Source organism: Siphateles boraxobius, unplaced genomic scaffold (assembly GCF_051911475.1).
Source record: "Siphateles boraxobius isolate OS27281-9 unplaced genomic scaffold, OSU_SipBor_1 4, whole genome shotgun sequence".
Taxonomy (NCBI): Eukaryota; Metazoa; Chordata; class Actinopteri; order Cypriniformes; family Leuciscidae; genus Siphateles; species Siphateles boraxobius.
In genome coordinates this window covers 804,370-820,647 of record NW_027509030.1, presented here as the reverse complement: position 1 = coordinate 820,647, position 16,278 = coordinate 804,370, and the positions used below count along the sequence as shown (strand labels likewise).

The 16,278-nt window shown below is 38.9% G+C and overlaps 1 protein-coding gene across 4 annotated transcripts in view; it reads right to left on the bottom strand.

Annotated features, from left to right (window-relative positions):
- Nucleotides 1-16,278, bottom strand: part of ptpro (protein tyrosine phosphatase receptor type O) — a 92,160-nt gene that overhangs the window by 25,528 nt on the left and 50,354 nt on the right. For all 4 annotated transcript variants that reach the window (XR_013192922.1, XR_013192923.1, XM_077197563.1 and 1 more), the window contains exons 11-16: nt 15,981-16,144; nt 11,858-11,978; nt 10,409-10,542; nt 5,187-5,328; nt 4,143-4,263; nt 1,768-1,836 (exon numbers count right to left, since the gene is read on the bottom strand). Coding sequence is in view for 2 of the 4 variants with exons in the window: in XM_077197563.1 (XP_077053678.1) it covers nt 1,768-1,836; nt 4,143-4,263; nt 5,187-5,328; nt 10,409-10,542; nt 11,858-11,978; nt 15,981-16,144 (751 nt within the window). In the remaining 2 variants the exon portion in view is untranslated. The remainder of the gene's footprint in view (nt 1-1,767; nt 1,837-4,142; nt 4,264-5,186; nt 5,329-10,408; nt 10,543-11,857; nt 11,979-15,980; nt 16,145-16,278) is intronic.

Below are 16,278 nucleotides of genomic sequence, written 5' to 3'. Positions count from 1 at the left end.
GATGTGTGTTTAGATTATAATGACTGACGCTGATACACTGATACAGTATACAGATGTGTGTTCAGATTATAATGACTGATGCTGATACACTGATACAGTATACAGATGTGTGTTCAGATTATAATGACTGATGCTGATACACTGATACAGTATACAGATGTGTGTTCAGATTATAATGACTGATGCTGATACACTGATACAGTATACAGATGTGTGTTCAGATTATAATGACTGACGCTGATACACTGATACAGTATACAGATGTGTGTTCAGATTATAATGACTGACGCTGATACACTGATACAGTATACAGATGTGTGTTCAGATTATAATGACTGACGCTGATACACTGATACAGTATACAGATGTGTGTCTAGTTTAAACAGCTGGTTTGAGTCTAAAATATCGCAAATATATATATCGTGATGTGCATATCGCAATGGCTTGCGATAAATGTGGTCATGAACAAAAGACAGAGATAATCACTCACTGCTGTTTGTTGAAGAACTTAGGATATATTTAATTTATACAGTGAAAACTAAGCAGTGTTTATTTTTACATTTGATTATTCAGTTTCTGTAGTTAAATAATCCTAAGGTATGATAACCTGAAACTGATGTTGAAATAACACTTCTTATGCGACAGTAAAACACTCAGAAGCTGTAGGGATGTTTTCTTGTCACAAAAAGAATGTGAAACACGCATGTAGATTATATCATTTTAAATATATTTGAAAGATAATTTATGTTTATTTGACACTTTAACCTGAAAAACTGATCATTTCAAACGGAGGGTCAGAATGAAGGTAGAAAATAATTCTATACATATATAATTTATTGATATTATAAGTTAACCTCGAGGAACATTCAAATAATAAAAAATCCATGTCACGACCCCTTTAAGTCCTGTTTTTGAAAAATGTACCAGAGTGTATGCTTAAAAAACTAAATATCTGCCAATGATGTCAGAAAAATAATCTTATTTCAAGGGGGAAAAAATATTATGGTCACATTGTTCTTATAATTTGTTCTTATAAACAAAAACTCACTTAATTTGGATAAATAAAGACTTGATATGCTGGGCAACGATTAATCGCGGTAAATCGCATCCAAAATAAAAGTTTGTGTTTACATAATATATGTGTGTGTAGTGTGTATAATTATTTTGTATATATAAATACACACACATGCATGCATGCATATATTTAAGAAATATTTCCATGTATATGTTGTATGTATATTTATGCATAATTTATACTATATATATAAACATTTTATATATAAATAACACATTTTTCACAAATAATATACATGCATGTGTATTTATAAATACAAAGTCATTATACACACATATATTATGTAAACAAACTTTTATTTTGGATGCGATTTATCGTGATTAATCGTTGCCCAGCGCTAGTTTTGTATAAAATCATTGAGCTTTTCTAAAACACAGCTCATGCAAGGTCAGTTTTTATTCTACTAGTTAAAATAGTAAATGTTGGTGTTGCCGTTGCTTCACGAGTCTGAGAAACATCAGCAGAAAGTAGTGACAGAAAAAACGTTTGACTTTATTAACAGCCCAAAATCTGCCTTTACTGACCCTCTTTAAGCTCTTATATTAATCGTGTGTGTGTTTCACCGAGAGCGATGATGTCACTTCCTGTCTGTCTGTCTGTGTGTGTGTGTGTGTGTGTGTGTGTGTGTGTGTGTGTGTGAGTGCCACTGATAATCGAGTGTGTGACTGACAGAGAAACACACGAGCTCATACCAGTTATACGGCATCTTCCCGTCCCGCTCGAACGAGGCGAAGTTGACGAAAGTTTCAGCGCCGCAATCCCTGAAATCAAACATGCGGAATATTGATATGAGGTTATGATCATTGAATATTGATATGAGGATATGATCATTGAATATTGATATGAGGATATGATCATTGAATATTGATATGAGGTTATGATCATTGAATATTGATATGAGGTTATGATCATTATATATTGATATGAGGTTATGATCACTGAATATTGATATGAGGTTATGATCATTGAATATTGATATGAGGTTATGATCACTGAATATTGACATGAGGTTATGATCATTGAATATTGATATGAGGATATGATCATTGAATATTGATATGAGGTTATGATCACTGAATATTGATATGAGTTTATGATCATTGAATATTGATATGAGGTTATGATCATTATATATTGATATGAGGTTATGATCACTGAATATTGATATGAGGTTATGATCATTGAATATTGATATGAGGTTATGATCACTGAATATTGACATGAGGTTATGATCATTGAATATTGATATGAGGATATGATCATTGAATATTGATATGAGGTTATGATCACTGAATATTGATATGAGTTTATGATCATTGAATATTGATATGAGGTTATGATCACTGAATATTGATATGAGTTTATGATCATTGAATATTGATATGAGGTTATGATCATTGAATATTGATATGAGGTTATGATCACTGAATATTGATATGAGGTTATGATCATTGAATATTGATATGAGGTTATGATTATTAAATATTGATATGAGGTTATGATCATTGAATATTGATATGAGGTTATGATCATTGAATATTGATATGAGTTTATGATCATTGAATATTGATATGAGGTTATGATCATTGAATATTGATATGAGGTTATGATCATTGAATATTGATATGAGTTTATGATCACTGAATATTGATATGAGGTTATGATCATTGAATATTGATATGAGGTTATGATCATTGAATATTGATATGAGGTTATGATCACTGAATATTGATATGAGGTTATGATCATTGAATATTGATATGAGGTTATGATCACTGAATATTGATATGAGGTTATGATCACTGAATATTGATATGAGTTTATTATCATTGAATATTGATATGAGGTTATGATCATTGAATATTGATATGAGGTTATGATCACTGAATATTGATGAGGTTATGATTATTGAATATTGATATGAGGTTATGATCATTGAATATTGATATGAGGTTATGATCACTGAATATTGATATGAGGTTATGATTATTGAATATTGATATGAGGTTATGATCACTGAATATTGATATGAGGTTATGATCACTGAATATTGATATGAGGTTATGATCACTGAATATTGATATGAGGTTATGATTATTGAATATTGATATGAGGTTATGATTATTGAATATTGATATGAGGTTACGATCACTGAATATTGATATGAGGTTATGATCACTGAATATTGATATGAGGTTATGATCACTGAATATTGATATGAGGTTATGATTATTGAATATTGATATGAGGTTATGATTATTGAATATTGATATGAGGTTATGATCATCAACTTAGAACCACAATTACATTGGATAAGTTTACAGACACTCTTTCTGCAAATTCAAACGAATTCAATCTTTTTTTAAGGATAATCCTTTATATTAAGTTAATATTCTCCTGCTGATTGAGAAAATAGATTCAAACTCTATATATAGAGCTGCGTGATACAGTATACAGTTATATATTCAACTTTATATATATAAAGTATAGTTTATATATAGTTATTTATCCAACTTTATATATAAATAAAACATAGTATATATATTGTTATATATCCAACTTAATATATTTATAATATAGTTTAGATATTGTTATACATATATATATATATAAATAATAGTTTTTTTAGTTAAATATTCACACACACACACACACACACACACACACACACACATATATATATGTGTGTGTGTGTGTGTGTGTGTGTGTGTGTGTGTGTGTGTGTGTGTGTGTGTGTGTGTGTGTGTGTGTGTGTGTGTGTGTGTGTGTGTGGATATGTGAAGATTTAACTAAAAAAATATATATATATCGTTTATATATCCAACTTTATATAATGTATATAATATAGTTTATATATAGTTATATATCTAATCTCCTCAGTACTGATAGTTATATATCCAAATAGACTGTAGAGTTTTTACATGAAGGCTCTTGAGTCCATCAGATTATTCAGCTCATGTAAACGTAGCTAATAATGGCACTTTCTGATGAACCGCAGACGGCAGAAGTGATCGTGCTGACACTGGCGTCAGTGGTTATGCTGGTTATGCTGGTTTGAGTTCCTCACCGGCTCAGCTCCATGTGTTTCTTTCGTAACACCAGCAGGAACAGCACCAGGAGACTGATGAGGAGAACACTGAGAACCGCCAGCGCAGAGATCGCCGCCACACTCGGGTTCATCTCGCGCACTGCAAATACACACACACACACACAAACACATATAAACACACACACGCATGAACATATGAACGAACACACACACACACACAAACACACATATATGAACGAAAACACACACACACAAGCACATATGAATGAACACACAAACACACACACACACACAAAGACATATGAACACACACACACACACACACACACACGAACACATATGAACGAACACACACACACGAATGAAAACACACACACGAGCACATATGAATGAACACACACACACACAAACACATAACGAACAAACACACACACAAACAAACACATATGAACATACACATACACACAAACACATATGAACACACACACACAAACAAACACATGAACGAACAAACACACGAACACAAACACGAACACATATGACACAATGACACATATGTTACGTCAATTTTTTTAAATTGATATTTACGCATCATCTGAAAGTTGAATAAATAAGCTTAATGTATTATTATAAATTTGTTAGGATATGATAATATTTGGCTGAGAGGCAACTATTTGAACATCTGGAATCTGAGGATACAAAAAATTCTAAACATTGAGAAAATCACCTTTGAAGTTATGCATTTATGTTCACGATTTTGCTGCATCCACTCACAACATTATTTTTTTATATTTACGGTAAAAAATTTACAAAATATCTTCACGGAACATGATCTTAATATCCTAATGATTCTTGGCATAAAAGAAAAATCGATAATTTTGACCCATACAAATGTATTCTTGGCTATTGCAACAAAATATCCGTGTGACATGTGACTAGTTTTTTTTGGTCCAGGGTCACATATATGGAAATGTATTATGTAATATATCACATTATATTTTGCAGTATATTGCCATATATTGTTGCTCTGTAAGGGTGCAGTGAGGATGAACTCTTCTTCACCTGACGTGCTGACGGTGACGTGTGCCGCTTCACTGGCGCTGCTGAAGCTGATGCTGATCACGGTACAGTTGTACACGGTGGACGGTTGAAGACCGGAGACCGTCACGACATGAGCGGCAGTGACCAGCGGCTCGCGGACCTTCTGCATCACACACACACACACACACATGAGAGTGAGAGTCCATCTCTGTCATGGCAATAAACCAGCAGCTTTTGAAAATACATGAGAATAGATGTTATGCGTGTGACGTCACTGTCGACCGGAACGACTGCAGTTACACCCACTGAGTGTCAGAAAACACTGAAACACTGAGAGGCAGAAACACTGAGAGGCAGAAACACTGAGAGGCAGAAACACTGAGAGGCAGAAACACTGAGCGGCGGAAACACTGAGAGGCAGAAACACTGAGCGGCGGAAACACTGAGTGGCAGAAACACTGAGCGGCAGAAACACTGAGTGGCAGAAACACTGAGTGGCAGAAACACTGAGCGGCAGAAACACTGAGAGGCAGAAACACTGAGAGGCAGAAACACTGAGCGGCAGAAACACTGAGAGGCAGAAACACTGAGAGGCGGAAACACTGAGCGGCGGAAACACTGAGAGGCAGAAACACTGAGGGGCAGAAACACTGAGTGGCAGAAACACTGAGACGCAGAAACACTATGCGGCAGAAACACTGAGAGGCAGAAACACTGAGAGGCAGAAACACTGAGCGGCAGAAACACTGAGGGGCAGAAACACTGAGAGGCAGAAACACTGAGAGGCAGAAACACTGAGGGGCAGAAACACTGAGAGGCAGAAACGAGCGGCGGAAACACTGAGCGGCGGAAACACTGAGCGGCAGAAACACTGAGGGGCAGAAACACTGAGAGGCAGAAACACTGAGCGGCAGAAACACTGAGCGGCAGAAACACTGAGAGGCAGAAACACTGAGAGGCAGAAACACTGAGAGGCAGAAACACTGAGCGGCGGAAACACTGAGAGGCAGAAACACTGAGAGGCAGAAACACTGAGAGGCAGAAACACTGAGAGGCGGAAACACTGAGAGGCAGAAACACTGAGCGGCAGAAACACTGAGAGGCGGAAACACTGAGAGGCGGAAACACTGAGCGGCGGAAACACTGAGTGGCAGAAACACTGAGAGGCAGAAACACTGAGAGGCAGAAACACTGAGAGGCAGAAACACTGAGAGGCAGAAACACTGAGAGGCAGAAACACTGAGAGGCAGAAACACTGAGAGGCAGAAACACTGAGAGGCAGAAACACTGAGAGGCAGAAACACTGAGCGGCGGAAACACTGAGAGGCAGAAACACTGAGAGGCAGAAACACTGAGAGGCAGAAAGACTGAGAGGCAGAAACACTGAGAGGCAGAAACACTGAGAGGCAGAAACACTGAGAGGCAGAAACACTGAGGGGCAGAAACACTGAGAGGCAGAAACACAGAGAGGCAGAAACACTGAGGGGCAGAAACACTGAGAGGCAGAAACACTGAGAGGCAGAAACACTGAGAGGCAGAAACACTGAGAGGCAGAAACACTGAGTGGCAGAAACACTGAGAGGCAGAAACACTCAGAGGCAGAAACACTGAGTGGCAGAAACACTGAGAGGCAGAAACACTGAGCGGCAGAAACACTGAGAGGCAGAAACACTGAGAGGCAGAAACACTGAGTGGCAGAAACACTGAGAGACAGAAACACTGAGTGGCAGAAACACTGAGAGGCAGAAACACTGAGTGGGAGAAACACTGAGTGGCAGAAACACTGAGAGGCAGAAACACTGAGTGGCAGAAACACTGAGAGGCAGAAACACTGAGAGGCAGAAACACTGAGAGGCAGAAACACTGAGAGGCAGAAACACTGAGGGGCAGAAACACTGAGAGGCAGAAACACTGAGAGGCAGAAACACTGAGAGGCAGAAACACTGAGAGGCAGAAACACTGAGAGGCAGAAAGACTGAGAGGCAGAAACACTGAGAGGCAGAAACACTGAGAGGCAGAAACACTGAGAGGCAGAAACACTGAGCGGCAGAAACACTGAGCGGCAGAAACACTGAGAGGCAGAAACACTGAGAGGCAGAAACACTGAGAGGCAGAAACACTGAGAGGCAGAAACACTGAGAGGCAGAAACACTGAGAGGCAGAAACACTGAGCGGCAGAAACACTGAGAGGCAGAAACACTGAGAGGCAGAAACACTGAGAGGCAGAAACACTGAGAGGCAGAAACACTGAGAGGCAGAAACACTGAGAGGCAGAAAGACTGAGAGGCAGAAACACTGAGTGGCGGAAACACTGAGTGGCGGAAACACTGAGAGGCAGAAACACTGAGAGGCAGAAACACTGAGCGGCAGAAACACTGAGAGGCAGAAACACTGAGAGGCAGAAACACTGAGGGGCAGAAACACTGAGTGGCGGAAACACTGAGAGGCAGAAACACTGAGCGGCAGAAACACTGAGAGGCAGAAACACTGAGTGGCAGAAACACTGAGAGGCAGAAACACTGAGTGGCAGAAACACTGAGGGGCAGAAACACTGAGTGGTAGAAACACTGAGGGGCAGAAACACTGAGGGGCAGAAACACTGAGGGGCAGAAACACTGAGAGGCAGAAACACTGAGCGGCAGAAACACTGAGAGGCAGAAACACTGAGCGGCAGAAACACTGAGAGGCAGAAACACTGAGTGGCAGAAACACTGAGGGGCAGAAACACTGAGTGGCAGAAACACTGAGAGGCAGAAACACTGAGTGGCGGAAACACTGAGAGGCAGAAACACTGAGCGGCAGAAACACTGAGAGGCAGAAACACTGAGAGGCAGAAACACTGAGAGGCAGAAACACTGAGCGGCAGAAACACTGAGAGGCAGAAACACTGAGCGGCAGAAACACTGAGAGGCAGAAACACTGAGTGGCAGAAACACTGAGAGGCAGAAACACTGAGAGGCAGAAACACTGAGAGGCAGAAACACTGAGAGGCAGAAACACTGAGAGGCAGAAACACTGAGAGGCAGAAACACTGAGTGGCAGAAACACTGAGTGGCAGAAACACTGAGTGGCGGAAACACTGAGAGGCAGAAACACTGAGAGGCAGAAACACTGAGAGGCAGAAACACTGAGAGGCAGAAACACTGAGAGGCAGAAACACTGAGAGGCAGAAACACTGAGAGGCAGAAACACTGAGAGGCAGAAACACTGAGGGGCAGAAACACTGAGGGGCAGAAACACTGAGGGGCAGAAACACTGAGAGGCAGAAACACTATGAGGCAGAAACACTGAGAGGCAGAAACACTGAGAGGCAGAAACACTGAGTGGAAGAAACACTGAGTGGCAGAAACACTGAGAGGCAGAAACACTGAGCGGCAGAAACACTGAGAGGCAGAAACACTGAGTGGCAGAAACACTGAGAGGCAGAAACACTGAGAGGCAGAAACACTGAGAGGCAGAAACACTGAGAGGCAGAAACACTGAGCGGCAGAAACACTGAGAGGCAGAAACACTGAGAGGCAGAAACACTGAGTGGCAGAAACACTGAGAGGCAGAAACACTGAGAGGCAGAAACACTGAGAGGCAGAAACACTGAGCGGCAGAAACACTGAGAGGCAGAAACACTGAGAGGCAGAAACACTGAGAGGCAGAAACACTGAGAGGCAGAAACACTGAGAGACAGAAACACTGAGTGGCAGAAACACTGAGAGGCAGAAACACTGAGAGGCAGAAACACTGAGAGGCAGAAACACTGAGCGGCAGAAACACTGAGAGGCAGAAACACTGAGAGGCAGAAACACTGAGAGGCAGAAACACTGAGAGGCAGAAACACTGAGAGGCAGAAACACTGAGAGGCAGAAACACTGAGAGGCAGAAACACTGAGAGGCAGAAACACTGAGAGGCAGAAACACTGAGAGACAGAAACACTGAGTGGCAGAAACACTGAGAGGCAGAAACACTGAGAGGCAGAAACACTGAGAGGCAGAAACACTGAGCGGCAGAAACACTGAGCGGCAGAAACACTGAGAGGCAGAAACACTGAGAGGCAGAAACACTGAGAGGCAGAAACACTGAGAGGCAGAAACACTGAGAGGCAGAAACACTGAGAGGCAGAAACACTGAGAGGCAGAAACACTGAGAGGCAGAAACACTGAGAGGCAGAAACACTGAGAGGCAGAAACACTGAGAGGCAGAAACACTGAGAGGCAGAAACACTGAGAGGCAGAAACACTGAGAGACAGAAACACTGTTTTCTCAGTTTCTCCTATTGAATCCAGTCATTCAGTAGCTCTTCTGCCACTCAGTGTGTTCCTGCGGGAAAGTGACGTCAGTCCATAACCTCTATACTGAGGTTTCATTGGTTAACATTAGTTAACAATAAAAAAAATAGCATTTATTAATCATAGTCATAAGTTAACAAATGTCTATAATCTATATTGCTTTCAAATTTAGGCTAAAATCACAATCTTTTAAACGCTATGTGAGAACACTCATGATGGGGTTTCAAGTGCATCTGTGTCTGTTTTATGGGGTTCTATGTATTTTTAGCATTATGTAAAGTATTAACTGTTCTTCTTTATTGTGAAGCACTTTGGGCAATCCGTGTTGCTATATAAGAATAAATAAAATGAAATGAAACCTTATGCGAAAGTGTTACGGAATTAATGAATTATGCTGCATAAAATAGGGGTGTAACAATATATCGTGTCACAATATATATCGCAATATAAAAAAGCATTAATGTCTCATGGATAGTTCACACAAAATGAAAATTACTGTTAGGAAAAATGCAGGTTTTTTGAATTTTAGTGTCAGAACTACATTTAACTACTATAATGTTGAATATAGTGATTAATAATGCATATTTGTGGGTCCTGATAATGCCAGATGTCTGATGTTACCAGTAAAAGTGGCCTATACATTATTTTAAATATATTTATTCAGTGAAAGAGTGCAGAATATTCATCTAAAATAATTCTGTACTTTCACCTTCATAATCATAATGTTGTTATTCTGGTGTCTCTGTTGTTCTTTGGGTTTCCAGCAGCAAATCCAAGTCTATTCATTTACAAACACAATGTAATATCAAATTTAGCATTTTAATCAACAGGACTTTTTTTGTTCACCTTTTATTATATGTCTTGGAGCATCGCAGTGATATGGTATCGTGAGTTCAGTATCGTGACATGAGGGAATCGTTACACTCCTAGTTTAAAGTGTGGAAGAGATCTGAAGATCTTACGGTGCGTTCTCTGGCGTTTCCCGTCGGTCTGCATGCGATCTGGTAGAAGTCCACGACGCCCTCCTCGGTCCAGATCAGCGTGATCGTCGTGTCGCTGGCGTTCACCGCGTACAGAGACCTCGCAGGAGCCGGTTCTGTTCGCAAAAGAGCCCAATGTCTAACTTACAATTTCCTCTAAAGACACAGTTTCAAAAAATGAGGTAAAAAGGGAAGATGAAACAAACAGCCACATCAATTTTGGCTTGTTTTGCACAGGAAGTCACAGTCAAATAAGTTATTATTAGAATCAGAAAACACACTCTCAGCAGTGCAAACTTATGATGTTTATACTAAGTGTGTTGGGTCAAATATCTAAACATTCTTAAATCAAGATGCACTTACTGGAGAAGCAAAATGACTGAAGATATTAAGATGTGAAAAATCATCAAAATGAAGTGAGTTTGTGCTTAAAACAAGAACAAATATCTGACAATAGAGTCAGAAAAATAAACTTATACTGCCCTATTATGCTTTTTTCCAGATATTCCCTTTCATGCAGTGTGTAATTGAGCTGTTTGTCAAGATAAAAGCTCTGCAAAGGTTCAAAGATCAAATATATAATCATTGTCTCCAAAAAGAAAGAAGTGATTCTGAACTGAAACGAGTCATTAATTCAGTTTCACTTCCTGCTGAACCTGCGTATGTTTTTAACTAATTTGCATAATCCCGCCTCTGGTCTTGATTGGCTGAACAGCGTCTCTTAGCCCCGCCCTCAAACACTGTAGAGTATCTGAGACTGGAAGAGTTTGGTTCGTGTTGTTCGTGTCGAGAAGACGCTGTTTTCTGAGATTGATACGGTAAAACTCACGCCATCGTTACTGTTCGTATCACTGTGATCAAGAGCTGAGATTCAGATATGATAATGAGCGTTTGCTTTCTGACCAATCACAACAGAGCAGTTCTCAGAGAGGCGGAGCTTAGAGAGACTGAATCTCCCAACGAACCGTTTCAGACACTGAGAGAAAACAGCTGATGCTGAAATAGATATTAGAGGAAATTAAAGTGTTTTTTGACCCTGGAAACATTTTTAAATCAAGATACATTTACTGGAGAAGCAAAATGACTTTAGATATTAAGTCTTGTTTACTGAAAAACTAAAATTAAGCAATTTTATGCTTAAAACAAGAACAAACATCTTCCAATGGGGTCGGAAAAATAAACTATTTAAAGCAAAAACTTATTTTTCAGCAAACAATACTTAATATCTTCAGTGAGAGAGGCAGGGTTTTGATGCTGCTCTGGAGATTATGAGAAAATTAGTGTTTTTTTACATTTGTCCGGTTGTAGGAGACTCCTAAAACAACATTAGAAACCTTTAAAATAGCATAATAATTATTTGTGCTGGAAAACATGACAGAAATCCTGAGGAAGAAGCTCATTTGTTTGCGGTGTGGTTTCAGGATCACGTACCGAGCTTCATGATGTGAGGCGCAGACGTGTTACAGCTTCTCTCGGTACAGGCGGTGACCGTCAGATTATAGATATCACCAGGAGGAAGAGTCAGAGACGCCTTCATCATGTTGCGAATCACCTGAAACACACACACACACACCAATCACTTTTACACACAAACAATCAGCCAAATCAAGTGTTCGTTACTCAGTGAGCGTGAGATTCAAAAGAACCGATTCAATGTTTCAAGTCATTGGTTTGTTTGAAACGCTCAGCTGACCGGTTCAATCTCTTTAAACTTTAAGTAGATGAGGAAGCGACAATGAACAATGCCAGTAAAAAAAAACTCTACAATTGCATATTGAATAATCAGATCCTCTGCCATAACATTACCTGCATATTATCAGATAAAATATAATAGGCAACGATTAATCACATCCAAAATAAAAGTTTGTGTTTACATAATATGTTTGTGTGTACTGTGTATAATTATTTTGTATTTCACACATATGCATGTATATATTTAAGAAAAACTTGTTATTTGTATATAAAATATTTATATTTATACATAATATAAAAATGTATATAAATATATATACAGTAAATACATAATTTTAATTATAAATATTTCTATAAATAAATACATGCATGTATGTATATTTATATATACACAAAATAATTATACATAGTCCACACAAACATATTATGTAAACACAAACTTTTATTTTGGATGCGATTAATCGTTGCCCAGCACTAAATGAAACAGAATTCAATAAAAATGAACACAAACGAATCTTCTCTCTCTCTGAGTGTCGCTGGTGGGCGTCTGAAGGTCTGTGTGAAACATTTAGACATCGCTAATTAAATGTTGGCTGTGCGTTAGATAAATATGTGTGTTTGGTAATTGGATTCATTACTGGCTAACGACACAGTGACGTCGCTGAAGCGTGAATCTCATGAACCAGAGCTGATAAAACACCCAGAAGAAGTGTTTTACCCTCATGTGACCGCGGTAAACGACTACAGTACATCATCTCGAGCATTTAATGACCAGAGACAGTGTCATAAACTCAAATCTGCATAGAAAACAGCATAGAATAGCTACTAACGATAGCTACTATATATATATATATAATATATATATACAGTAGTCAACATTTGAAGTGGATCAAAAAAGTTTATCAAAGTTTGCCCTAAGACAAGAACGGGTATTGTTCAAAATTCATGTATAACTTTGATGAAAGGTTTTGATCCACTTCAAATGTTCACTACTGTATATTTATATTATATGTAAATAAATAAAAAATCTTCAACATTATACATGCATGTGTATGTATTTATATATACAAAATAATTATACACAGTACACACACATATATTATGTAAACACAAACTTTAATTTTGAATGCGATTAATCGCTGCCCATTACTAAAGTATTAAAATATATAGGCATGATTTAAGGTAATAAAAACACATGTATGTGATAGCATCACCTGTTGTAGAGCTAATTTCCTGTTTCTAGCAGCTTTTTGTAGTCAGTTTGTAGTTTTCTCCTGGAAGACACAGCTCATTGAGCCCTGAACGAACTGTGTGTGTGTTTACTGTTGATGATTGACACCCGTGTGCCTCCAGAAGCTTATGTTTTATGAATATTTAAAGGTAACATATTATGCCCCTTTTCACAAGATGTAATAAATATATGGTGTCTCCAGAATGTGTGTGAAATTTCAGCTCAAAATACCAGATAATTTATTATAGTTTGTCAAATTTGCCTCTTTTTGGGTGTGAGCAAAAACACACCGTTTCTGTGTGTCTCTTTAAATGCAAATGAGCTGCAGCTCCGCCTCCGTTCAGAAGAGGGCGGAGTCTTTACACGAGCTTCAGGAACTCCAGCAATAACAAAACAGGCCAATCTCACTCATCCAGAATCCCAGAATAACCACTAGCGAGTGCAGCCTTACGGAGAGACTCAGTAAGAGTTTCTGAATGTTAGTGGAGACATTTATGTAGTTGTTGTGGAGTTACATTGATCATCTCCTCATCATGTTGAACTTCTACACAAGTGTCCACAGTTCCTGAGGTGTTTATAAGACAGCGGTGACATGTTCTGGTCAATAGTGTTCAGTGCTCGTCTGTGCTCAACGACAGAACAGTTTCAGGCTTTGCTGGATCTTCTGCCGCTGCGTTAGAACTGCTCACTGTTGTCGCTCGAGAAACCGAATGTCGGCTGGTTTGTGTAAATGTGCAGATTAAGGGCCGGTAATATTATAAACGTGCAGATTAAGGGCCGGTAATATTATAAACGGGCAGATTAAGAGCCGGTAATATAATAAACGTGCAGATTAAGAGCCGGTAATATTATAAACGTGCAGATTAAGGGCCGGTAATATAATAAACGTGCAGATTAAGAGCCGGTAATATTATAAACGTGCAGATTAAGAGCCGGTAATATTATAAACGTGCAGATTAAGAGCCGGTAATATTATAAACGTGCAGATTAAGGGCCGGTAATATTATAAACGTGCAGATTAAGAGCCGGTAATATTATAAACGTGCAGATTAAGAGCCGGTAATATTATAAACGTGCAGATTAAGGGCCGGTAATATTATGAATGGGCAGATTAAGGGCCGGTAATATTATAAACGTGCAGATTAAGGGCCGGTAATATTATAAACGTGCAGATTAAGAGCCGGTAATATTATAAACGTGCAGATTAAGAGCCGGTAATATTATAAACGTGCAGATTAAGGGACGTAATATTATAAACGTGCAGATTAAGGGACGTAATATTATAAACGTGCAGATTAAGGGCCGGTAATATTATAAACGTGCAGATTAAGGGACGTAATATTATAAACGTGCAGATTAAGGGCCGGTAATATTATGAACGGGCAGATTAAGGGCCGGTAATATTATGAACGGGCAGATTAAGGGCCGGTAATATTATGAACGGGCAGATTAAGGGCCGGTAATATTATAAACGTGCAGATTAAGGGCCGGTAATATTATAAACGTGCAGATTAAGAGCCGGTAATATTATAAACGTGCAGATTAAGGGCCGGTAATATTATGAACGGGCAGATTAAGGGCCGGTAATATTATAAACGTGCAGATTAAGGGCCGGTAATATTATAAACGTGCAGATTAAGAGCCGGTAATATTATAAACGTGCAGATTAAGGGACGTAATATTATAAACGTGCAGATTAAGGGACGTAATATTATAAACGTGCAGATTAAGGGCCGGTAATATTATAAACGTGCAGATTAAGGGACGTAATATTATAAACGTGCAGATTAAGGGACGTAATATAATAAACGTGCAGATTAAGGGACGTAATATTATAAACGTGCAGATTAAGGGACGTAATATTATAAACGTGCAGATTAAGGGCCGGTAATATTATAAACGTGCAGATTAAGGGCCGGTAATATTATAAACGTGCAGATTAAGGGCCGGTAATATTATAAACGTGCAGATTAAGGGCCGGTAATATTATAAACGTGCAGATTAAGAGCCGGTAATATTATAAACGTGCAGATTAAGGGCCGGTAATATTATGAACGGGCAGATTAAGGGCCGGTAATATTATAAACGTGCAGATTAAGGGCCGGTAATATTATAAACGTGCAGATTAAGAGCCGGTAATATTATAAACGTGCAGATTAAGAGCCGGTAATATTATAAACGTGCAGATTAAGGGCCGGTAATATTATAAACGTGCAGATTAAGAGCCGGTAATATTATAAACGTGCAGATTAAGAGCCGGTAATATTATAAACGTGCAGATTAAGAGCCGGTAATATTATAAACGTGCAGATTAAGAGCCGGTAATATTATAAACGTGCAGATTAAGGGCCGGTAATATTATAAACGTGCAGATTAATGGATGTTAATATCATAAACGGGCAGATTAAGGGCCGGTAATATTATAATAAGATCCTCTTCATATGTCAGAGGTTGAGCGAAATCTAATCGGTTTATTTTTTCGACATATTTCCAGAGAAAGGCTCACCAGAACAGTGTTACTGGGTTTCACTTTTTATTCTGTGTCGGTAGAAGCATTGGATTATAGCACTTAAACACAGGATTTTGTTCTGTTTTTCATGATATGTCCAGTTTAATGTTCTGAGGACTCACGTCGATGGAGTAGCGTCTCCGCGAGCCCTTGCGTCCCTCCGCCTTCACCTGCCAGTGTAACATGCGAGAGTGCGACAGGTCGGTGAACAGATCCCCGTAGTTCCAGCGCACGTACAGCGTCCCGTGAGAATATTCCACCGAGGAGATGTGAGGAGCTTCGGGAGCTGGCGGACACACAGAACAGGTTATCGACACTCATATCATTCACACAAGAACTATTTGTGCTCCCAGAAGAACCTTGGTGAACAGCTCTTAAAGAGGACCTATTATGCCTTTGTTGTTGTTCTACTAGAACTGG